Source organism: Nothobranchius furzeri, chromosome 1 (genome assembly GCF_043380555.1).
Source record: "Nothobranchius furzeri strain GRZ-AD chromosome 1, NfurGRZ-RIMD1, whole genome shotgun sequence".
NCBI classification, from domain to species: Eukaryota; Metazoa; Chordata; class Actinopteri; order Cyprinodontiformes; family Nothobranchiidae; genus Nothobranchius; species Nothobranchius furzeri.
In genome coordinates, this window is record NC_091741.1 from 62,716,422 (window position 1) to 62,742,288 (window position 25,867).

The following is a 25,867-nucleotide window of genomic DNA, read 5'->3' on the forward strand; positions in this document are numbered from 1 at the left end:
TCACATCTTAAAGTTCTTCCATATTTCATTCATAATATCATAAACACAGGCCTATCATTCTTTCAGGTTTCTCTGAATTGTGTGAAATGGCCGAATAAAAAAAGGAAAAACAAAACGATTTTGTGGTCACCCCCCCATCAAGGTCAAATTGTTTAGTCCTGACTAAAGGAAACTTACTGAGTCAAGAGCCAAACAGAAGAGATGAACATAAAAAGGCTAAAACCACCAGGTGCCCCATTCAGGGGGAAAAAAAAAGAAAAAAGAGGAGAAAGATAAAGGTATGTAGCTCTCATGATGCATGTTTTCAATTTTTTGAACCAGTTAACTTGTATTTTAACAGCTAAATGCGGTCAACTAATTGCTAACAGAGCTAATAGGGCTGAAATATTGAAACGAATATTCAAATGGTTCGAAAAAAGTCCTTGAATCGTTTTTTACTGATTCAAACTAGGATTTGTTAAATGCTCGCTGCAGCCCGTGGCCTGCCTGAACAACAACAACAAACACATGTTGATCATGTTCACATAATAATAAATAAAACAACTCTACAAGCAGAAGAAAACTCCCCAGTCACCACTAACTATGCTGTTTATTTATTGCAGATGGCTGCACTGATTATTTTTTACCTGATTTTTTCTGTAAAAGTTGGCATTTTTGTTAGTCTACAGTTTTTTATGTCAGTTTAAATTACAATTTCAGAGGCAATTCTAAAATATTATGGATCATGAGCTCTATTGGAGATCTACCCCAACATTTGGACTGCTCTGCCAGTCACTGTGGCTCAAGCTGAGAGGAGCTTTTCAAAACTTGATCAAGTCATACCTGAGGTCACCTATGTTTCAGGGGCGGCTCACTAACCTGGCTCTGATTAGTATCAATCACTCAGTAGGGGAGCAGATTTCATATGATGACATTATTGATGACATTGCATCAAGGTTAGGTTTTAATTTTAGTTTGTGTTTTCTGTTCTAAGTGCAATGCTGTAGTGATTATCTTTAGTTTGTTATGTGTGAAATATTTTTGCTATTTAGAATATTTTTTATCTATTATGTTCATATATTCTTAATATTTAGTTATTGTTTGTTTTTGTATATTTGATTCTATATATTTTGATACAGTATATAATGTATAGTGCTTTACATTCGGACAACTTCATAGTAATTAATGTAAATATGTGCAACTTAGAAAAATGATGTTCAATAGTCATTCTAATAAAACATGCCTGTTTGTAGAAAACATGCGTGCGTTCATGCAGGTGGGGTGGTGTGGTGGTGGTGGTGGGGGGCGCTCAAAGGGGGCCTCGCCCGGGGAGTAATTCGATGTAGAACCACCACTGACACCAGAAGTCCCTGCGACCTCACGACTGCTGATCGGCGGCTGGTCACGTGGTGTTAATCGCCTCTCGTAAACCCCTGTACACTACACGACCGCTCGGCGCAAAACTCGCCCCGATGTCGTGGCTTCTCGCACGACTGGAAAATCGGCTCAAAAAAGTGAAAAAGTTGCACAGTGTACGCCCGGCTTTAGAGGCACAATTGTGTCAGCTGACACAGGTAGGCTTTGTTATGAGTCTGGCAAAAATACAGAGCTTTAATTCAAAGTTTGGAAGAAAAAGAGACGGCAAGTGGGAAATCGTTAGAATATCTGTTTCTGCCATTTCTTTCATTGCTTGTTTACTACTGTCCTGTGCCATCATGCTCAACAGGCCTGCACTGCACCAGATCTCTTGCTGCTAATGAAATATTACCACATCAGGCACAAGTTGCTTCTTTACTGAGGCTTCAGTACTCCTCACAATCCTTCTGTCAGCAGAGAACAAGATGTGATGCCATTTAAAGTGTAATTAAAAGCTCTTTTCCATTTAAAAACAACAGCCCTACATTCCATGGCTGTACACACTCGACATGAAGAATGAGAAAAGTAAAGAAGTGTTGAGAGTCTTGGATTCTCTCCTAAATCCTTCAGCACATCCAGCTTGGGTTAGCATGCTCAAATGGTTTTGGTATTAAATCTCCACCCTCATATTTCACCACTGAAGGACTTCTTGATTTTGTTCACTGTAGTCATTAAATATGTGTGAAAGCAAAGAGCAAAGCTGCATTCAAATCGTGTTAAAAGGGTTACGAAGGAAATTAGTCGAACATATCCAACATTTCTGTGCTGTGAAAAATAAAAGCAAACATGAAAACACCTCACTTAATAATTTAGACTCACATTGACCTTGTGGGGTGTAGATCTGATCAGATGGAATACATACATGTACAGTCTTTCTGGTTTTTGGCCAACTCAAAGCCGGGTCGGCACTCGCAAGACACCCCGCCTTTGCCTGGAGCCTCTCTGCAGATATGAGCACAGCCATGGTCCTTGTTCATGCAGTTCATTCCATCTGTGCAGATGATTGGGACAAAGGTACGTTTTAGTGACACTTTAGACAAGAAAAACTCATTTTCAATGTCATGCCAGGACCTGAACTAATGATGCAAAGAAACACTTAAAACATTGATCAACAGTTGATTGCAGAAGAACACGCATGAGTGCCCACAGCATGTCTCATTAATCAGGATTTTGGCCATTTGTACGAGCATTCTAAATTTAATTCAAAGGAAGGAATATAGGACAGTTTGAGGCTGTTAAATGAGCACAATTGATGTAAACAAATGAGTCAATAACTGGCTGCTGCTGAGCTTGATGACATGCTGAGAAAGTAATTCAGTCATTTGAATGAGTTAGGAGGGTAGACAACAGGACTGTAGTAGCCTAGAAATCTATACAACCCGTAGCAAAAACATTTAACTCTGCAGGTCGGCCTAGAAACGCTCGATTGTAGCCTCAGCAAGTCTGCCATTGGCCCAAACATTTTTGTGTCTTGCCAATCACGGCAATCTATGTTTGTTGGGCGGACAAAGCACCAGAGCTGCGACAAAGAAAAACTACAAAAACTGCATCAGCTCTGGAATGGTGCTCAATTGAAATGGCTTTGGCAGCAAATTTGGACAATTTAGACTTGGACTAGGGCTTTTTTTTGTAACATTAACTGATAGAGGTACTTAAGTCTTTTTTTTTTCAAATGAGGATGTATTTTCATTTCCTTCTTCTTCTTCTTCTTCTTCTTCTGCTTTGATGATGTATGGCAAACTGCCCCGTTGACTGATTACTGTAGCGCAGAATACGTACTGTCCAAGTGCACGTACAGACAGTTTAAAATACAACCCTATATTCCGCCCCATGACGTCGTGGCTAGACTAGACTATATACATATTTTGGCCTTATAGGGGTGAATATTGTTGCTTTTAAGCTTAATATATTACCTTTACTTATGACCAATAAGCTGGGATATTCTATATAAATATAGAGTATCACTCTGATTGGTCTTTGAATGTTTAATCAGAAGATTCTAGGGTTCTTTGCTTTTTCAGGGATCAAACACACTTCGTATCAATTCAGACAGTCAGGTGTATAAAAGGTAAGACATTTATTTTCTAAACAATTAAAAACATGACAACTAGGACACTATGTGATGAATGAATCTAGGTGAATTGAGTGTGAGGTGTGATGAAGATTGAATGGTGTGTGTTTATCAGAACCTTGCATCTAGAAGAAACTGAGTTAAGGTGTGAAAAGAATTTGGTCTGCATTAAACTATGAAGTTGGATCTTATCAAAACGGCATCAGACGCAATCTTGCTGTGTTCTACGTACCCCTGAGGAGACTATCTTTCGGTTGCAAGATGCCAGGGGGGTTGGGTGACCCCAAGGTACCGAAGTTCGTAGAAAAGACAGCAGTACGACCAGGTCAGTCCAGAGTCGTCTCCCGGATCACAACAGATAGATGAAATCGTTTGCGTCTAGAACAGCTGTGTCTGAGTAGCTGAAGGAACCATTTTGCTGTGTCAGCTGTAGGTTGTAACAGGTTTTTGACAGCTTGTCAAGAGATGCGGTGGTTAGAGTTTCCCCCCGGTGGCCAGTATGGAGTTCTGCTCAAACTAACTGAATGCTGAATCTCACAGAATGCTGAATCACTCCGCAAGTGATCCTGTTTTAATATTCTCATATTATGATTTACCTGGCCAATCAGGAGGTGCCATGTTAAGAGGTGTTAACAAACAAACCTCAGAACATCTCGCCTTCTCAGATACACGATGCTCTGATTTGTGGGTAAGAAAATATCTATGTGCATGAAATTACTTTAACTTTAATTTATTTCTAATAAACATTGTGTCTGAGTGTAGATAATGATTGACTTGTTAAACCAAACATTACTGATCATAACATCAAAATGTTTCATTGTAATATTAAAATTCATTTCAACTTCATTGAGTTAGGCACATATTATTCAAACATTAATATCATTATTCATATAACATTTGTCCATTCAACCATTTTATTATTTAATGATTATTTTACTTAGGAGTTGAAAAAGTTCTTCTTTTGTCCTGTGAAGCAAGCGGCTAGATAAGGCTGCAGCTTGGCAGAGAGGAACCTTGAGAAAGGAACATGATGTTGACAATCAAAGTATAAACACGCAGTGGCGAATCTTTCCTGCAGCTTGGAAAATTAAGAGACGCAGAGAGGCAGATTCATGTCTGTAGACCGAAAAGGTCAAACTGTAGATGAAAACTGACCATTCCTGGACGCTACAGCCTTAATGAGCCACTGTTAGAAGCTTTAAATTTAAAACTTTAAACTTTAACCTTCCTAAATTAAACATTAAAATGTAAAAGTTTTGTCTTAATTTAGATTATTACAACATTGATAGTGGAATTTCCCCCAGTGGGAGCAATTCTGTGGTAAACAATTAATGTGCAAGCAGAGAATTCAGACACAGATACAGTTAATTAGACAGTTATTTAACTGGGTTAACTAGGCTGGGATCTTTGGAAAGAATCAGAATCAGAATAGGTTTATTGCCATTGTCAGTGAACAAACAATTCACAAACTAGGAACTTGCTTTGGTACTAATGTGCTACATATAACATGAATAATAATAAGATTAAAAATTGAATAAAATAGAATAAAACTAGAATAACACTTTCAGCTATAAAAAATGGCAGGTAATGGTAACATGGCCGATAACGTGATGTTGTGTCGAGTACCGAAGACGAGCATGGTTGTGTGTTTATAAGCTATTCACAAGTCTAATGGCAGATGGAAAGAAGATGTTCTTATGGCGGGAGGTTCTGGTCCGGATGGACCGTAACCTCCTGCCTGAGGGAAGCGGCTCAAAAAGTCTGTGACCCGGGTGCGAAGGGTCAGCTGCTATCCGACCTGCACGCCCCTGAGTTCTGGAGACGTACAGGTCCTGGAGAGATGGAAGGCTGCAGCCAATCACCTTCTCAGCAGAGCGCACAATGCGCTGCAGTCTATGTTTGTCCCTCACTGTGGCTCCAGCGTACCACACAGCGATGGAGGAGGTGAGGATGGACTCAGTGATGGCCGTGTAAAACTGCACCATCATCTGGGCCGGCAGCTTGGCCTTTTTCAACTGCCGCAGAAAGTACATCCTCTGCTGGGCCTTTTTGATCAGGGAGCTGATGGATGGCTCCCACCTAAGGTCATGCGTGATGGTGGTTCCGAGGAAGCGGAAGGAGTCCACAGTGGTGACGGGGGTGTCCGTCAGGACGAGGGGGAGAGATGGAGCTGTGACTTTCCTGAAGTCCACAGTCATCTCCACTGTCTTCTGAGCATTGAGCTCCAGGTTGTTGCTGCTGCACCAGTACACCAGCCGTTCCACCTCCCTCCTGTAGGCGGACTCATCACCATCAGAGATGAGCCCGATGAGGGTGGTGTCGTCCGCAAACTTGATCAGTTTAACGGAGTCATGGCTCGAGGTGCAGCAGTTTGTGTACAGGGAGAAGAGCAGAGGAGAAAGTACACAGCCCTGTGGGGATCCTGTGCTAATAGTCTTAGTGGTGGAGACATTCTTCCCCAGCCGCACGCACTGCCTTCGGCCCGTCAGGAAGTCAGTGATCCACCTGCAGGTGGAGTTGGGTACGTTGAGCATGGAGAGCTTGTCCTGGAGCAGAGCAGGGAGGATGGTGTTGAACGCAGAGCTGAAGTCCACAAACAGGATCCTAGCGTAGGTTCCCGGGGGGTCCAGGTGCTGCAGGATGAAGTGGAGGGCCAGGTTGATGGCGTCGTCTACAGACCTATTAGCTCTGTATGCGAACTGCAGAGGGTCCAGGAGGGGGGAGGTGAAGGACTTGAGATGAGGGAGGACCAGGCGCTCAAAAGACTTCATGACTACAGACGTCAGCGCCACAGGCCTGTAATCATTCAGTCCAGTGATACAGGGTTTCTTAGGGACAGGGACAATGGTGGACAGCTTAAAGCAGGCTGGAACATGGCAGGACTCCAAGGAGATGTTAAAGATGTCCGTGAAGATTGAAGACAATACCTCTGCGCACTGTCTCAGGGTAGCGGGGGAGACACCGTCCGGGCCCGGGGATTTCCGTGGGTTTTGCTTACAGAAAAGCCTAAGCACATCCTCTTCTGTCACTGAGAAGGCAGTGGAGGTGGAGGGGTGGTCAGCGGGGACTGTACTGTCCACAGTAGGGTAGGTGGTGGGGGGGTCGGGGTTGCATGTGACACCAGAGTGGCTGAAGAAACCTGTGCAGTAGGGGGTGTGGGGGATGGGTGTTGCACTTCAAACCTTGCATAAAAGGAGTTAAGTTGTTCAGCCAGTTGTAGATCGTCAGCAGCATGTTAGGCTCTAGGCTTGTAGTTTGTGATTTGCCTGAGCCCTCTCCTAGGAGGACATATTTAATTAAAGGAGCACATATTTTTTTTAAAAACTGAAAATTGAGGCTAACTACAACTTGAAACTGATCCAACCTACCTCGTTGTTTTTAAAAAAAAAAATGGAAATCAGTTTCAGTAAAAACAAAAATAAAAAATAACTGAAAAAAGTGCTGTATGCCCCTGAGCAGCAGCTTCTTTTATCAAACGTTTACACGGTCAAGTATTATCCTAACATTCATGCATATCTGTGGTGACGGGTTCTTATAATGGATTATATAAAGCACAAGAATGTGAGGCCATTTCATGAGATTCTGCTTATTTTACCAGTGAACTAATCTGAACATTGAACCAAGCATCACCATTTCTTTCTTTAGAAGGATCCTTCCCTTATTCTGATACTTTCCTTTTGTAAATCAGCAAATACGTATTTAAAATACTGAAACATTTGGCTGAAATAATCATTTGGCATAGTGCCGCTGAATCAAGATGCCAACAGACTACAAACCAAAAACATGCATGTTAGCTTAATTAATGTTTAACTTTTCTGTCACCAGGTGTGAGTGTGTCTTTTGTTCATCTCCATAGGTGTTTCCACTATTGGAACTACAGGGTGACTTTATCAGAACTCCCCGAAATGCACATGTCTAACTTCACCGAGATGACCAATCGTTACCGGGCTGATTTCAGGAGCTAGCAGAGTGCCTGAACAAGGGTAGGTACTCGGAATGGCCCAGGGAAAGTAGCTGAGCGGAACTTTTGGTTAACTTAACCTGTTTTGTTGTAACTCAATAGGAAATGACGTTAGCGAGTATTGTCCAATACAACTGGCATTAGTAACATTAAGAAGAAGAAAAAGAAAGTATCATATCTATAGTGCTTCTCAACATAAAAGTCACAAGGCCCTTCACAAAAGCAAAAAATGTAATAATATAAAAAAGCATTTAGAAAATGTTTAAAAATGTATTTAAAGTGAGCAAAAATAGGCAATTGTGATTTAAAAAATGTTAAGAAAGAGAGTGAACAGGAAAGAGGGAAATCAGTGGATCCTGAGAAAGGTGGAATAGGTGGGGAGAGCAGAATAAAGAGAGAGTGGGTGAAGAAGGTCATACAAAAGCCAGCTTGAACAAGTGAGCCTTCAGCTGCTTTTTAAAGGAGTCCACTGAGTCCACTGATCTCAGGCTCAGGGGGAGAGAGTTCCGGAGTTTTGGGGCCACAGCAGCAAATGATCGGTCACCTTTGGTCTTTAGCCTGGTGCGTTGCACAACCAGTAGGCTTTGATCACTGGACCTCAGGGACCTGCTGGGGGTGTAGGGACTAAGAAGATCACCAATGTAAGATGGTGCTTGTCCATGTAAGGCCCTATAGACCAGAACCAGGATCTTGAAATGAACCCTGAAGTTGACTGGCAGCCAGTGAAGCTGGAGTAGAAGCGGGGTGATGTGGGTGTGTTTGGAGGACTTGGTCAGAAGCCAAGCACAGCCATTCTGAACCACCTGTAGACGGTTCAGGGAGGTTCTGCTCAGACACGTGAAAAGAGAGTTGCAGTAGTCTAAGCGTGAGGAGATGAAGGAGTGGAGAACTGTCTCAAGTTCAGAGCGGGACAGAATGGGACTCAGCTTAGCAATGTTCCTGAGATGGAAGAAGGAAGAGCGAACAAGAGAACTGACATGAGAATCCAGGGTGAGAGCTGGATCAAAGGTCACGCCAAGATTCCTGACAGAAGGTTTGGTGTGGGAAGCAAGCTGACCAAGAGAGTCTCTGACTTTGGGAACCAGCTTGTCTGGGGCACAGATGAGGATCTCAGTCTTATCTTCATTCAGCTGTAGAAAGCTCCCAGCCATCCAGGTTTTGATGGAGTCTAAGCAGGTGTGTAACAGCTGCAGCTTAGACATCTCATGGGGCTTAAAGGAGATGTACAGTTGGATGTCATCTGCATAAAGATGGTAAGAGATTCCTTTGAAGGAGCTCAGGATGTGCGGAAGAGGAAGCAGAAAGAGGAGGAAGAGAAGAGGCCCCAGCACCCTTGTGGGACACCATGGGTAAGAGAGGTGGTGGAGGACCTAAACTTGGAGACGGCCACAGAAAAGTAGCGCTCAGAAAGATAAGAGGAGAACCACTCCAGAGCAGTTCCTGATAGGCCTACCTGGTCTCTCAGCCTCTCCAGTAGCAGGTGATGGTCAACAGTGTCAAAGGCTGCAGTCAGGTCCAGCAGGACCAGAACAGAACAGTCCCCTGCATCACTATGGGTCAGAAGGTCATAAGAGACCCTAACAAGAGCTGTTTCAGCAGAATGAGCTCAACGAAAACCTGATTGGAAGCTATCATAGATGTTATGTTCATCAAGAGCAGCTGTGAGTTGTTTACCTTTTCCAAGATCTTGGAGATGAATGGAAGTTTAGAGATGGGTCTGAAGCTGCTATGGAGAGAGGGGTCGAGACTCGGTTTTTTAAGAAGCAGGTGGATTACAGCGTTCTTAAAGTAAGCAGGGACCTGACCAGAGACCAGAGAAGCATTAATTATAGAGAGCACGCTGGGACCGATGGACTGAAAAGCACTTTTAAACAAAGATGAGGGTAAGATGTCGAGGGGGCATGCAGAGGTCTTCATAGAGTTAACTAGTTTGGTTAACTCAGGCAAAGAAATAGGAGCAAAGCTATCTAGGATGATGGGGCACAGATGAGGATCTCAGTCTTATCTTCTTATCTAAACTGAGAAGTTAAGGAATCTGGGTCGTCATCAGAAGAACAGGGTGGATCAAAAGCAGCAGAAAAATTGCCAGCTGTGCTCTCTTTAAGAATACGAGAACTAACCATACGGCGAGCAGGAGGTGGGGGCGCAAAAACTGACAAGTGACAACTGACAAGTTAAAGAAAACGTTAGAAGAGTTGCTTGTGAAAACGAATGGAAGCACAAGCAGATAAGTACCATTCACAGTGCTTTAAAATCACCATTACCGGAACTTCAGGGTGGATTTACAGGAACCTCCCATGTGTATGCACGTGTCCCGTTTTCTGGTCCGTTGTCAGAAACCTTCTGGGTACCTGATGATGGGTAGGTAATCAGAGTAACCCAGTCAATGGCCTGGGGGAGTTGATAGGCAGGAATGCTGCTGATTAGTTGTAAATCAGTCGGAAATTATGTTTTGTTCACTACTTGTTCTGCGTGTTTTGTGCCAATCGATAATGAAAATCACAATGTAATGGTTGCAATGTGCTGAAGTTTTATCTAATTCCTTACATGGCCAAACTGTATATGGAGACACAACAGTTAAGTGGATTCTAAATAAAACTTTTGCCCTATCTAAACTCCCTGTTCCTGGTCTCCATGGTGAATTGTGCCCCTTCCTTCTTCAGTCAAAGGAGCCTTTCAAGTACTTCACTGTGGTTTCCCTTTGCAAGCCCCCTTCACAAACAAAACATTCTTTCTTAAACAGTGCCAATCAGCTGTCCAATGTGAAAAAGACTGCTGCTTCAAAGTCTAATATCAAAGTGGCACAATCTTCAGAGGAAAATGTGATAATGCCTCACCTTTGAAATAGAAATTGGAGTGCACAGCAAAAAAATGTAATCTAGATAAAACCTTTCCCTTTATATAACCTGTATCCAGCTAAATATGTGAATTATCCCATCTAGATAAATGGAGGCAAAAGGAGGAGGACAAAGACTGATTCCTTGATACAAATAAGCCTAAAACAGCAAAGCTGAGAGTTCAGATTGTGATTTTCTAAATGTGTCTTGTGTGATGAGACAAAGAGGAAAAACCTTCAGCTGACTGACACATTGTAAGCCACAAGGATTCCTGAGTATTAACTCAATCAAGTCAACTGTCTTCTGGTCGGAATTCTCGTGCTGCTCTGGGTGGCTGCATGTTGGAGTGGCTCTGTTAACTACATGTAAGTTTAGCCTTTTTTGGACATTTTTTTCTTCTAGCATCTCAAGAAAAACTGTATTTTGTTGAACCTTTTACTTTTCTGTTTCTGGTGCTGTGAACCGTAGAGGATTTTTACTGCTATTTTTTCACTTTTTTCACTTTTTGAGCATTTGCTATGATGCGTAACCGTGGCAACAAGCTGGTTTACAATCGGGAGCAGCTAATTAACATGGGAAAGGCTGAAATAATCCCTCAACTGAAGCCACAAATCCCAAATTAACTAAAAGGCAAGAAGCGTGGATGCAGAGTGGGAGCAAAACGGAGAAAGAGGAAATTAAAAGCATCTCTTCCATCGATCATCAAGGGCAATGTGAGATCACTGGCCAACAAGATGGATGAACTCCAAGCCCTTTCAAGGGCTCAGCCAGAGTATCAGCAGTGCAGTGTTATGTGTTTCCCTGAGACATGGCTGCAGGACCATATCCCCGATTCCAGCGTCTCTCTGCCAGGATTCCTGACTGTACGAGCAGACAGAGATCTGAAGAGGAGCGGGAAAAGAAAAGGAGGTGGAGTGGCAGTGCTTGTCAACAACAGATGGTGCCATCCATGTCATGTTTCAGTGAAATGTCATCTCTGCAGCCCAGATGTTGAACTCTTGGCAGTAAGTTGTCACCCATATTATTTGCCAAGAGAGCTCACCAGTGTTGTCTTGGCAACCGTTTATATTCCACCTTCAGCCATTGCTGAAAATGCATGTGATGCCATCAGTTCCGTTGTCGCTAAGCTACAAACCCAGCACCCCAATGCATTTGTAGCTATATCTGGTGATTTTAATCATGTCTCGCTTTCTGCTACACTTCCAACATTTCAACAGTTTGCCAGCTGCTGCACCAGAGAAAACAAGACATTGTATTTGTGTTGTGCAAATGTAAAGAATGCATACAAGTCCAAAACAAGACATCCTCTGGGACAATCAGATCACAATCTTGTTTTTCTCTGCTCAGAATACAAAACACTTGTTCAGAGGCAACCTGTGACAAGAAGAACTGTGAGAAAATGGTCACAGGACGCTGAAGAAGCCCTGCAGGGTTGTTTTGAGACCACAGATTGGATGACTCTCTGCCAAGGATATGAAGAGAACATCAATGCCATGACTGGATGATGACATCATACCCACCAGAACAGTGAGATGCTTCGCTAATAACAACCCCTGGATTACCAGTGAACTGAAGAATCTTCTAAATGAGAAAAAAAGAGCCTTCAAGGAGGGAGACAGGGAATTATTGAGGAGTATACAGAAGCAACTGAAGATCAAGATCAGAGACAGCAAGGAGGCATACAGGAAGAAGCTGGAGAACAAACTACAGAGGAACAATATCAGAGATGCCTGGTCAGGGATGAAGAAGATCACAGGCTTCAAGCAGAGGAAGGATTGCACAGATGGCAGCCTGGACACAGCCAATGAACTGAACAAGTTCTTCAATAGGTTCTGTTCAGGAAAAAACCCAGCATCCTCCTTGCATATCCCCAGCCAATCAAACATCCCATCCTCCCCTTATCCAACATTTTCCTGCCACACGCCAGCTCTTTTGTCCTCTAATGCAGTCATGGACTCTTCTGGTTCTATAAATCTGTCTTCAACCAAGTCAGGAGATGCTGCTGCCCCATTTACCTCCCCCTCCCACCTATCTGTCTCTAGAGGTCAGGTGAAGAGGCAGCTGGAGAGACTGAACAGGAAAAAGACTGCGGGTCCAGATGGTGTCAGCCCCAGAGTACTGAAGGCCTGTGCAGAGCAGCTCTGTGGGATTCTGCAGCACCTCTTCAACCTCAGCCTGGCCCAGGAGAAGGTTCCAGTCCTGTGGAAGACACCCTGCCATGTTCCAGTTCCAAAGAAAACTCACCCATCAGTCAATGACAGATTGACAGACAATCAGAAGACACAGGTGGGGACCTCAACTATCGCCTGGATTAAAGACTACCTGACAAACAGACCACAGTTTGTGAGGCAGAAGAACTGCACATCAAACCAAGTGATCAGTGACATTGGAGCACCGCAGGGGACTATACTCTCAGCCTTCCATTTCACCCAATACACTTCAGACTTCCAGTACAAATCAGAGACCTGTCATCTACAGAAATACTCAGATGACTGCAGTTTTGGGTGTATCAGAGATGGACAGGAAGCTGAGTACAGAGAGCTGGTGGAGCGCTTTGTGGCATGGTGTGGAAACAATCGTCTGACCTTGAACGTGAACAAAACAAAGGAGATGATTTTAGACTTCAGAAGAAACAGGGTGGAGTCAAACACTGTTTCCATCATGGGAGAAGAAGTGGAGGTAGTCGAGGAATACAAGTACCTTGGAGTTCACCTGGACAACAGACTGGACTGGAGAAAGAACAGTGAAGCTGTTTACAAGAAGGGACACAGCAGACTGCACTTCTTGAGGACGCTTAGGTCCTTCAATGTCTGTAGCAAGATGCTGCAGATCTTCTACAAGTCTGTTGTTGAGAGTGTAATCTCTTAAAAGGCTCAACAGCCTAATAAAAAAGGCTGGTTCTGTTCTGGGGACGACTGTAGAACCACTGGAGAAGATAATGCAAAGAAGGATTCTCCAGAGAATCAAGAAAATTGTGGACAACCCTGAGCATTCTCTTCACAAGACTGTCCGACAACAGAAGAGTGTCTTCAGTCAGAGGCTTCTTCAGTTTCGCTGCAACACTGACCGCTACTGGAGATCTTTCCTACCAACAGCCATTGTAATATACAACAACTCTTTGACGACTTGATTATTAGGCCCGAGCAGCGAAGGCGCTGCGAAGGCCTCTTGTTTTTGCTCTGATTATTATTCTTTCATTTTTTGTTATTCCGTGCCCCCTTTGAACGGCTTTTTGGGGACCTTAACATACCCCAAAACTCACAATATTTTGCAAACTTGTCAGGCCTGGTGAAAAATTTGAGATTTTAAAGGTCCCAAAAAATCGCAAAGAAAATGGCTGAACAGCGCCCCCTAGAAGGTGAAAAAAAACCCTCTCCATAAAGCTTAGTTTATCGTACAGTTATGAAATTTGGTACACTTGTAGTACTCCACAGTCCGCACAGAAAAGTCTCTTGCAAGCATGGTCAATATCAAATCATTTTTATCGTTTTTAGGGTCCGTTTCTGATTGGATTGCTCGATAATTTTTCGCACGATCGTCTCAAAAGTGGTGTAAAATTGCTCAGAAGGGATGGGCGAACAAAATGAGACAATAAAATTGACTTTTCGTAAATACTGAATGGGCGGGGTCAGGCCTCGAAGTTTGACTACTCGCCAAAATATTTTAAATTGCTATAACTTCATAAATGAATGGAATAGAGTTACCAAACTTTCTGTGGTCATTCGAAATCCATCCACAAAGTAAAATGAATGGTCGGATGATGACATCACACAAGCCCCACCCCCTCAGGACCAAAAAGGTCAAGTTTTATTGTGAAAGGTCCCAAATTGCCCCATTTCACTTAATCACCACGAATTTGTAGCTGGTAACTCAAGACAAGTGGGGGTTGCTTGGCTTCACTTTATAGGAGTTTTCGGCAGAGGGGGGGGCTGTGGCGGCGCGGCGAAGTCAGGCGTACCGCCGTGGCCTTACGTTTGCCTCCCATTTCATCATTTCTAAAGATATCGTCATGTAACTTCTTGTGAGTGACCCTAGTCTGGCCCCTCAAAAAATCTGATGTCAACATCCGGTGGGCGTGGCCTATTTTCTGAAATAGCGCCCCCTAGGACCATTAAAACTGTCAGCCCCAAGCCATGCTTTGACTGGGGATTACGAAATTTGGTACACTAATGTGGTGTCTCAGGACCTACAAAAAAGTCTCTTGGAGCCTAGTGCAAAGTCGCACAGGAAGTCGGCCATTTTGGTCCAAGTACGCGATTTAGTGGTTTTCGCACACGTTGTTTGGAGAGTGATGCTCCGTCGCCCTTTTCACCATTCTCCTTCAAACTTCTGCTATATACTCTTAAGTCATAGGGGAAAAAATTCAACTGTCGGATTTTTCAAAAGTTGAAAGGTGTGGGCGTGGCTAAGCCTCAAACTTTGACCTGTCGCCACGCCACTCTTTTTTTCACAGCTCCCTACTAGACTCCTTTTACCCAATCACCAGCAATCTCTGGCAAATAGCAGTAGACAACATGAGGTCACTTGGTCTCCAGTACTGGCAGGTTTCAAAAAAAGGCGGGGCTTTGGGAGCATGACGAAAATTGCCATCACGCCATGGAAATACGTTTGCCTCTCATTTCTTCAGTTATCATGATATCGCTACGAAACTTCTGGTGAGTGATCCTAGTCTGACCCCCAAGAGAAATAGACAGCTGAAGGTTGTGTGCGTGGCCTATTTTCTGAGATAGCGCCCCCTAGAGCCATTAAAACTGTCAGCCCCAAGCCATGCTTTGACTGAGGATTACGAAATTTGGTACACTAATGTGGTGTCTCACGACCTACAAAAAAGTCTCTTGGAGCCAAGCACAAAGTCACACAGGAAGTCGGCCATTTTGGTCCAAGTATGCGATTTAGTGGTTTTCGCACACGTTGTTTGGAGAGTGATGCTTCGTCACCCTTTTCACCAATCGCCTTCAAACTTCTGCTATATACTCTTAAGACATAGGGGAAAAAATTCAACCGTCGGATTTTTCAAAAGTTGAAAGGTGTGGGCGTGGCTAAGCCTCAAACTTTGACATTTCGCCACGCCACTCTTATTTTCACAGCTCCCTATTGGGTTCCTTTTACCCAATCACCAAGAATCTCAGGAAAATAGCAGTAGACCACTTGAGATCACTTGGTATCCAGTACTGGTAGGTTTCGAAAAAAGGCGGGGCTTTGGGAGCATGGCAAAAATCGCCATCACGCCATGGAAATACGTTTGGCTCTCATTTCTTCAGTTATCGTGATATTGCTACTAAACTTCTGGTGAGTGATCCTAGTCTGACCCCCAAGAGAAATAGACAACTGAAATTTGTGGGCGTGGCCTATTTTCTTAAATAGCGCCCCCTAGAGCCATTAAAACTGTCAGCCCCAAGCCATGCTTTGACTGAGGATTACGAAATTTGGTACACTAATGTGGTGTCTCAGGACCTACAAAAAGGTCTCTTGGAGCCAAGAGCAGAGTTGCACAGGAAGTCGGCCATTTTGGTCCAAATACTCGATTTAGTGGTTTTCGCACACATTGTTTGGACAGTGATGCTCCATCGTCCTTTTCACCAATCTCCTTCAAACTTCTGCTATATACTCTTAAGACATAGAGAAAAAAAATTCAACCGTCGGATTTTTCAAAAGTTGAAAGGTGTGGGCGTGGCTAAGCCTCAAACTTTAACCTTTCGCCATTACATGACTTAATAACTCCCAAGTGCATGATCAGATCTATTTCAAATTTTGTCTGTGTGATCACTGACCACATCTCAAGACAATGACAATGTGGACAGCTGACATCACCTAAGCCCCGCCCCCTGGCAACAGGAAGTCTATTGTTTTATGGTGAAATGCCCATATTTGTCCCCTCTAATTTAGTGAACATGACACTAAGGTCATACACTGTCTTCATGATGTTGTAATGACCATTCAGATCTGATAGCTTTCCAGAAAGGGAGGGGCTTTTATGCCATAGTGAATGCTGGCGTGACGCCATGACCTTACATTTGACTGTAACTTCCACAAACGGCCTCCGATTTGTCCGAGACTGAACATGGCAATGAACAATCATGCCCTTTAGCCAATGAGGCACAAACGGTTGGTGAATGTTATATAATGTCACCAAAGCTGACCTCAATGGGACTTTTCTGTAGTTGGTCACAGCGCCCCCTAGATAACGTTATCCTTCGATAACTTTAAAAAACATGGTCAGAATAGCATTAAAGTTGGTCACCGTCATCACACCACCAGTGTGGTAAAGACAGAGGATTCCCTAGTGGTGAGACATAAAATATAATGGTGGGCTCAAAGGGGATGCTGAGTCAGGGTGAGGTGCGGACAAGGTGGCCGTTAGCAGTTTCTGGTGTCGGGGTGGTCAACGTTTGTGTCGCCGGGCTGCCGGCCAGGCCGGAGCGGCGCGGAGCTGCGAGGGCCGAACGATGCTGCTTGCAGCTTTAATTATTATTATTATTCTGAGCTACTACAGTAATCAATTTCCCTCTGGTATTAATAAAGTATTTTTGAATTGAATTGAATTACCTGCTGTAGAAACTTGAAACAGGTGAAAATAAATAGAACATTATTTAGTAGGACACCCCCCCCCCCCCCCCCCCCGGGGGGCCTTGTGAAGGGTACTCTGGGAGTATATGGGGTACTAGGCCCTCTGATAAAGGCTGATAGGTCCCTGTATGACCAGTGCCAGAGCTTGGTCCACATTGTCGGCAGTAAGTCAAGCTTGTTTCTGGTGAGAGTTGGACTCCGCCAATGCTGATCCTTTATCATCGATTCTGCTCATAACTTTTATGAAGAAGATTTCTAGGTGCAGCCAAGGTGTTGAGGGGATCCGTTTTGTTCTGTGTGCCCAGGAAGCAGTACAAGTGGTAATGCTGCTGGAATTCATAATTGTATCCTTCTCAGCAGCAGCACTGCAGATGCTCTCCATGTCCAAAATGTGCGTAAGCCAGGTCCTTAGTCAACTTAAAGTTGCGCACATTTTTCTGCTAAGTTTTCTTTTATAAATCCCAAAGTTTGCATGGAAAGTTGCTTACGCAGTTTTCCGGACCCATTTTGTGCGCAAGCAAGTTTTATAAATGAGGCCCCTGGTCTGCAGCTTTTGCTGGAGCAGTTTGCAGCCGAGTGTGAAGCGGCTGGGATGAGAATCAGCTCCTCTAAATCCAAGACCATGGTCTTGAATTGGAAAAGGGTGGAATGCCTTCTCCAGGGATGAGGTCCTGCCCCAAGTGGAGGAGTTTAAGTATCTCAGGGTCTTGTTCACAAGTGAGGGAAAGATGGAGTGTGAGATCAATAGGCGGATTGATGCTGCGTCTGCAGTGATGCGGGCGTTGCACTGGTCTGTCATGGGGAAGAGAGAACTGAGCCAGAAGGCAAAGCTCACGATTTACCAGTTGATCTACATTCCTACCCTTACCTATGGTCTTCAGTTTTGGGTAGTGGCTGAAAGAACGAGATCACGGATACAAGTGGCCAAAATGAGTTTCTCCGCAGGATGTCTGGGCTCTTCCTTAGAGATAGGGAGAGAAGCTTGGTCATCCGAGAGGGGCTCGGAGTAGACCCGCTGCTCCTCCACATTGAGAGGAGCCAGTTGAGGTGGCATCTGGTTAGGATGCACCCTGGACACCTTCCTGCTGAGGTTTTCCAAGCACGTCCAACTGGGAGAAGAACTAAAGGGGACAATCTCTCTAGGCTAGCCAGGGAACACCTTGGGATTCCCTAGGAGGAGGTGGGGAGAGGGAAGTCTGGGCCTCTCTGCTTAGGCTGCTGACCCGATAAGTGGCTAAAATGGATGGATGGGCATTTCTGGAATAATATTAAAAGCAGGACATCTTAAAATAATCTAAGTGCATAAAGATACATGACTTTTTTTTACTATTCAAAGTACAACTCTAACATTAATGAGCAACTGGTGTTTACCCTGAGCTCTAAACCATTGCCACGTTAGCCTTAATGAGCCACCGTTAGCAGCTTTAACATTTACATCAATCTTGGTCATTTTCCCTTCCTAATTTAAACATTAAAATGTAGAAGTTCAGACACAAATAGAGTTAGTTAGATGGTTATTTAACTTGATTAGCTGGGCTGGGATCTTTGGGAAGGAACACATTTTTTAAAAACTGAAAATTGAGGCAAACAACAACTTAAACTAATCCAACCTTCCTCATAGTATTTTTCTTTTCATGGAAATCAAACACGCTGTTTAAGTAAACACAAAAACTGTACTGGATACACCTGAGGAAGAACTTTGTTCAATAGGCCATGGTAAAGGCCTCCATTGTGGCTTCTTTTATCAAATGTTTACACGGTCAAGTATTATCCTAACATTCATACATATCTGTGCTGAATGGTTCCTAGTATGGATTATGTAAAGCACAAGAATGTGAGGCCATTTCATGAGATTCTGCTTATTTTACCAGTGAACTAATCTGAACATTGAACCAAACATCCCCGTTTCTTTCTTAAAAAGGGTCCTTTCCTTATTCTGATACTTTCTTTTTTTTAAAATCAGTAAATAAGTATTTAAAATACTGAAACATTTGGCTGAAATAATCATTTGGCATAGTGCCGCTGAATCAAGGAGTCACCTGATGAATAGGGCCTAATGTGGGAAACAGAGCTCAAAACAGATTTATAAAATATCTAATTATTAATGTTAAAAATAAATATATTATTCCCATACTTTAACAAATAAAAGAAAAGATCAAATTAATTTGGCTATAAAATTCTGTTGGTTTGGGGACTTCTGTTGGTTTTGGGACACCAGTGGTCATGGTCTGTACGTTTCTCATTAGCAATAAATATGGATGACAAAATATTGCTCACCTCGGTGTGCTGTTCTGTCTAGACTGGGAGAGTTAGCATTTTTTAGACAACTGAAGTCTCTCACAGGGAGCCCCAGCAGATCCAGAAAAAACACTGTCTTCATGGATCAGTAAAACACTCATGGCCAGAAACCAGCTTGCCTAGTTTCACTTGTCTCTTTTATTATCCTCTGTCTGTCTTTTATTATTGGTATCTTTCTTTATCTACCTATCCACACATTTCTCTGAGTCTCTCAGGAACACTGACAAGAGATGAGGTCCAAGCATATCATAGCTGTGTTATTACAACCTGACTCTTGGAGTGCTCCGACACAAAGCCCTGCAAGTCTGCCTGGCAAACTAGAGTGTGAGATGAAAGAAATGGAAAAATGAGGTGAGAGATGAAGAGAGATAGAAAGAAGCAGAAGTGGAAGAAAGAGGAACAGGAATGTGAAAACAAAGAATGTGAGTGCCGTTTCCTCTGAGGATGATGAGAAACGAACTGATGCTTAACAACATATCCTCTTAAACAGGGATAAAGAGAGATTTATCCTCTTCAATGCTAACCTTTGAGAACAATTGATCTTTCAATAGTATGAAACATTAATACTAATAGCTTGTAAACTTTATAGGAGCCTGAATGTCCACTACCTAGACCTGATATAGCTTAACAGCACCCATTGTAGGTTGTGTTTAGTTTGGTACCCTTTAATAGGTCTTGTCTTCTTGGGTCCTGTCTAGTTTATTAGATGATATATTGGGTTCTATCTGGTGCAGATGATATCCTGGTTCCTGTCTGGTGTGGTAGATGATTGTGGCTGTGCGCGCAGGCTCGCTTCCAGCAGCCCCACCTGGGTGGCGCTCAGCAATCAGCCACCGGCTAATTACAAAGGATGGCGCCACAGGTGTAGAGGAGAGACTAGAAGCAGACTGAAGGACCTGGGTGAGCTCCTATCTCAGCATGGCAGCTATGCTAATGAGGTGCAAATAAAGTTGTGTTCAAGCAGAAGCTGTGTCTGTGGTCTGTGTGTGTGATAGCTGGTAAAATGCTACAATGATATCTTGGGTTATTTCAGTTGTAGTAGATACTCACTCCTGGTCCTGGAGAGCTGCTATCCAGCATGTTTTCCTTGTTTCTCTGCTCCAGCACACCTAATTCAGTGGTTGATTCATCTGTGCAGCAGCTCATCAGGCTCTTCAGAAGCCTGTTAATCATCTGCTGATTGAAATCAGCTATGTTGAAGCAGAGTTCAAACTAAAACATGCTGGACACCAGCTCTCCATGACCAGGAGTGAGTACCACGGTAGTAGATGATATATTGGGTCCTATCTAGTGTAGACGCTTTTTTGGCTATGATACATGATATGGTGTGGTATAGATGATATCTTGGGTCCTATCTGGTGTAGTTGATGGGGTAACAGGGTTAGGAGTTGTCCTGTATGTCCTGGGACAGCTGTGGCTACACTGTACCATCTCACCTTCAGTTTGTGAATGATTGTACTATAAAGGGCGTTGGAGTCTCTGACTTAGAAAGACGCTATACAAGTGTGAAATGTTGATAATCTTAGAAGTAGTGAATTCTGGCCTCTATTGCTCATGTGCTGCCATAAACTGTGCTACTGAAATATTCAACGGTCCAAACTTTCTAGCCACTGGTAGGATTTCAGCCACTTTCGAGATCTGTCTGCAGGACATGCAGGACCTCATCCCTACATGATGACTCCTTCTGTTCCCCCTATTGCGCGTTGGGTTTCTGCTGCCTGAAACATTCACTTAGCATTACAAAAGGGAATTAATACTGACGTAAAATGGGTTTTTTGTTGTTTACTGTTTAGTGGCTCTGATGCTCTCTAGTTCTCAACCTCCCTCTTTTCTCAGGGAGTTGAACTTTGGAAAAACTCTTCTGTGAAGCGTAAGGAGCTTGAAACAGGGTGAGACAATGCCCCTTGTGGCAATACTTTTTAAGTTGACAAAGTATACATTCTGAACAGAGAAGATAGATGGTTCGAGAGAGCAGTCAGGGGAGCCTTCTATGTCAAACAAGAAAAACCTACATTAACTCATTCACTGCCATTGACGACAAAAGTCGTCATTTTAAATCCAACCGTTCACGGCCAATGACAACTAAAGTCGTCATTTACATTTTTTTACTGTGTGGGTGTCGGAACGAGCTCCCGCACTGTGAGAACAAACATCCCAGCTCTAAAGCTGATCTTCATCCGTGTACGTCACACGTCACATTATTAGGAAGCAGAAAGTCCATATGTTAGGAGACCGTTTTGGGCAGCTGCAGTAAAAAAAAGTGAGGCATGAACCGGAAAAGCTTCTGCCGATCACAATTCGACAACGGTTTGTGAAAGAACGGATAAAGCTTGAAGCGCGCAGATTCTTTCTGGTGTAAGAGGTGAGTCTGCTCTTTGTTTTGGAAATTTTGGTGTTGACATCATCCTAGCGCTCAACGTTCTGTCACTCTTTAAAAAAACAGTAAAAATGCTGAAAAGCGATGGCAGCGAAGGGCTTTTCTGATCAGGAAATGGCTGGCAGTGAATGAGTTAAATTGAGGGGGGGTCTGAGGTTTCACCTTTCCAACACCTACATTGCAACTCAGAATCTAAGGCCTGGTTTATACTTCTCCATGAACTTATTCATAGGCAGTTTCTGCCACTTGCCTTCATTTGAATCCCTTTGTCAGGATCTCCTTCTCCCTCTGAAGTGTTGTCCTGTCTACCCTCGTTAAGTGTTTATTGGACTCACCTGCCCCTCTTATCCTACCCGCCTGATTACCCTGATTGCCCTCTTGTATTTAAACCCTCTGTTTGTGCTGGTCTGTGTCAGATCTTTGTCTTGTCTGGCTTGATGTGCCATCATTCATATTAAACAGTTCTGTTGCCTGCCAGTCTGCCTCCTGTTCCTGCTCACATGCATTTGGGTTTTACAACAACTCCACGTCATGACATCTTCTGGATTACCATGACCTGGATGACTGAGAACCTTCACCAGCATATAAACACTTAGCATTGGAATTCGTGACCCAATAAAGTACTGTATATCTCTAATATCTACCGTTAATATTGGCGTTAAAATGCAATATTGGAAAAGATCGGTATTGGTTTTCAGTTTTTTAATGACACAACTTTTACATTCCAAATACATATTATGCATCAAACTCAAAACGTAAAAACATGGCAGATCTGAGGTAATATTTTAGAGATATTTTAGTTTATTTGGCACAACTTGTGAAGTAGAAATGTGCCCTGTGTAGTGGCAAAAGACTAAAACCAAACCAAGAATCTTCACCCAAGTCTTGCTTCTCTTAGGGAAGATCTTTATTTAAATGATTTTTCACAGTAACTGCAATATACAGAAAATTTTTTTTACTAACTTAGTGTCACATCTTAGCTTAGGGAGAAAGAAACTCAGCTGCTAAATATGGCACTGTTGCTAAAATTGAAGTTGCCATTTTGCACTGAAAATGTTTCAAATTTAAACATGCATGATGTGTCCCTATAATGGACTGGTGATCTGTTATGGGTGTCTCTCACTCAGTGACTGCTGAAGGTACACACTAGCTCCCCGTGAGCTTTACTGCAAAGTGGCTATAAAAGATGAATGAATGCATGTATGGGATATAAAATCTAGCAAAAATTTGCAATAACTTGCCTAAGGACTGACAGAAAATAAAATTCTTAAAACACATTTTAACATTGAAACATCAGAAAATAAAATGCACTTTTCACCTTTGCCTCACACATTTTTTGTTATTTTTATTGTAATAAAATCCTGTTATAATAATGTTGAATGTCAAACTCATGGGTTTTCTTTGGACCTTAGCCAAAGCTGAGCATTACTTCCATGTTTAGCCTCTTGTTGAACTTCCACTGCTGGGTTAACACAATCCAGTATCAGTACCTTGACATAAATTCATACAATCATTTTAAAATAGATGATGACGTTCAATGAAAAGGGGGGAAGCTATTTCACAATGTTACATTTTGACAAAACACTGAAACCTCATCATTAAAAAATAGCCTTGATGAATTTTCTGGCATTTATTATATCAAGGAAAAAATATTTGTCCTTGCTGCATTTATTATATCAAGGAAAAAATATTTGTCCCTGCTCATTTAGAACACAGAATTTACATTTCCCTTGTAAAATTCTCTCTCTCTCTCTCTCTCTCTCTCTCTCTCTCTCTCTCTCTCTCTCTCTCTCTCTCTCTCTCTCTCTCTCTCTCTCTCTCTCTCTCTCTCTCTCTCTCTCTCTCTCTCTCTCTCTCTCTCTCTCTCTCTCTCTCTCTCTCTCTCTCTCTCTCTCTCTCTCTCTCTCTCTCTCTCTCTCTCTCTCTCTCTCTCAGATTATTTGTGGTTTATTAGGTGACCAAATGTGACTCCAAAATGGACAAATCAAGCAGACCTCTTAAACTAATAAGATTTAATTTTATTGAACTTTAAAGTGTAAGTAAAAAGCATAATTTCAACTCAGTTTAGGTTAGTTCATTATGTAAACAAACATCTCATATCACACAAAGAATAACCAAAAAACAACAAGTCCAGTTCATTTCAGGTCAAGAATAAAGCCAGCTGTTTGCATAAGATTCACCTGAACTGTAATAGAAGGGAACTGGCGCAGTACGAAGGGTGAAACCATTAGAGTGACAAGAGTAGAAGAATTACAAAAATATCATATACTACACCCCATGGCTTCCCATCAAGGCAGTTACATGTGTTCAATAGGCGCCAGCTGTCACCAATAACATTGATTGAGTTGAATAGAAAATTAAACCCAGTAAATGTAATTTGGTAATTTTAGTAAAAAAGCAAAATGGTCACCCGACAAATACACTGTCCTACTCCTCCCTGCACTTTTCCTGCATCACATGTAAATTCTAGATGTTGATATGTAGATGTTGACTGTGTTTCTCTCACATTCATCTGTTTAAACCACAGAGCTATTGGTGCTAAGCCATGAATTTCAATGAGAGCTTTTCCTCAAATGGCTGCATTGAACTTCTTTAAATAGACTGTGCCTTTCTAATAACCCTCTTCAATCTCTTTGTCAAACAAGCACTGCACACACACACACACACACACACACACTCTCTTTTTCTCTCTTTCTCTCTCTCTCTCCTGTTTTTTCTTGATTGCAATTTTTTGTTGCTTTTTCTCTTTCATTTTCTGCAGTTGGTTGTAACCTAACCTAAATGTAATAGCACCTAACAATGTTCAGTAGCTGAAAGTTTATTTTTTAAGTGTTTCAGTGAATTCCCAATAACTTTTAAAATAAAAGACAAAAGTCTATGAAGGATTGACACATGCAGAAAGGGCAAGAAGTCAAATAACAGTTTGAACAGCTTCCCTGTCATAAGTGCAATGCAGTTAATCTAATGTGGAAAAATATGGAATGCCACAGACATGGTAGAAAAGCAAATTTTAAAAACACTGTGGCGTCCCAAAGTCCTTAACTGACAGCACCCTTCATGATTAGCAGTTTGAGAGCTTTTTCCTTGGGTCTGTAGCGGCTAGAGCAGATCCATGGACAGTTTATAGATGTGGGACTAGAAAACTTAGGTTTAAGACTGAAACTGTCATCTCATACCAGAATTACAGGGGAGATAATATAATCCAGCAATGAATGCCAATTACCAAAACCCAACATATTCATGGTAATAATAGCCTCTCTGTTGTCAGGAGAGCTAAAGGGTCACTTCAGAAAGATAAGCATAAGCATATCTGTGCTGTCCCAAGAAGTGTCTCAATTCAGTGTGACGGAATGTTAAACAAGAGCTTGCAGGCACAGAGTGTCTGGGTGTAATATTGTAGAAGAGCTGATGTGTAGGTGTCCTGCTATAGTTCAAGTGCCTAAAAACATTTAAGATGCAATCTGTAAGAATTAAGTAAGAATGACACCTTGTGGTCAAATTTGGTTACTGCGGGCTATTTTTCTAAACAAAAGGTTACTTTCTCACTGTCGTTCCATGAGATTCAGAGCTGTTGCCAGTTGCAAATCAGCGCCAGAAAATTCTAGATGGCAAAAGAAGATGAGTTATAAAGTAAGTATGTTTAAGGTAAATCAAAACTGTCTTAGTTAGTGCTAGCACTTTTTTTACAGTAGGAAGCACTACCTCATTACAGTAGTATTACTTTGGTATTGGGGAAGTGTGGTTGTTTGCTGTTAGCTTGCTGTTATAGCTCTATACAACTCATTAAAGTAAAATGCCATGATTGACTCATTATTCACTTCACATACACAGTTCACATGTCATACATGTCACTGTTATATATCAAGTTGTTGGTAATTATATTTTTAGAGCCAACTATTTGCTTCCAATTCACCATTAGCATTGTTAGCTCAATGTTAGCGTCTAGCCTTCTTTAGCTGATATTAGAGTAAAATAAAAAGATGGCTTCTTAGGGTACAAGAAGTAACTTCTGGGTCGCTCCTGTTTACTGGCTTTGGTTGTCTAAACAACTTTAAAGCGTATGGCTTGCCAGTGTCGAATTACAAATGCCAGTGCAGCAGTGTTAGCTCAGGACAGACTCAGCAACATCACAAGCTCACATATTGTAAACAGTAACTACATCCCTCTTTCATTGTTTTAGAAGAAACACTGACAACCTGTCATGAGCTGAACTCAGAAGACCCATAATGACGCCAAACACAGTTAAAGTATATTAAAAAAAAAGTATTTTATTTTTGGTGGAGTTACCAGATGGGCGAGGCTGGAGACAGAGTTGGAGACAGGCAAAGGTCAAAACGGCAGGCAGAGTACAAGGCAGGGGT

The 25,867-nt window shown here is 42.5% G+C and overlaps 1 protein-coding gene across 3 annotated transcripts in view; it reads right to left on the minus strand.

Annotated features, from left to right (window-relative positions):
* Nucleotides 1–25,867, minus strand: part of scube1 (signal peptide, CUB domain, EGF-like 1) — a 187,911-nt gene that overhangs the window by 97,509 nt on the left and 64,535 nt on the right. For all 3 annotated transcript variants that reach the window (XM_015953650.3, XM_054739471.2, XM_054739470.2), the window contains exon 5: nt 2,258–2,386. In XM_015953650.3, coding sequence (XP_015809136.1) covers nt 2,258–2,386 — 129 coding nt within the window. The remainder of the gene's footprint in view (nt 1–2,257; nt 2,387–25,867) is intronic.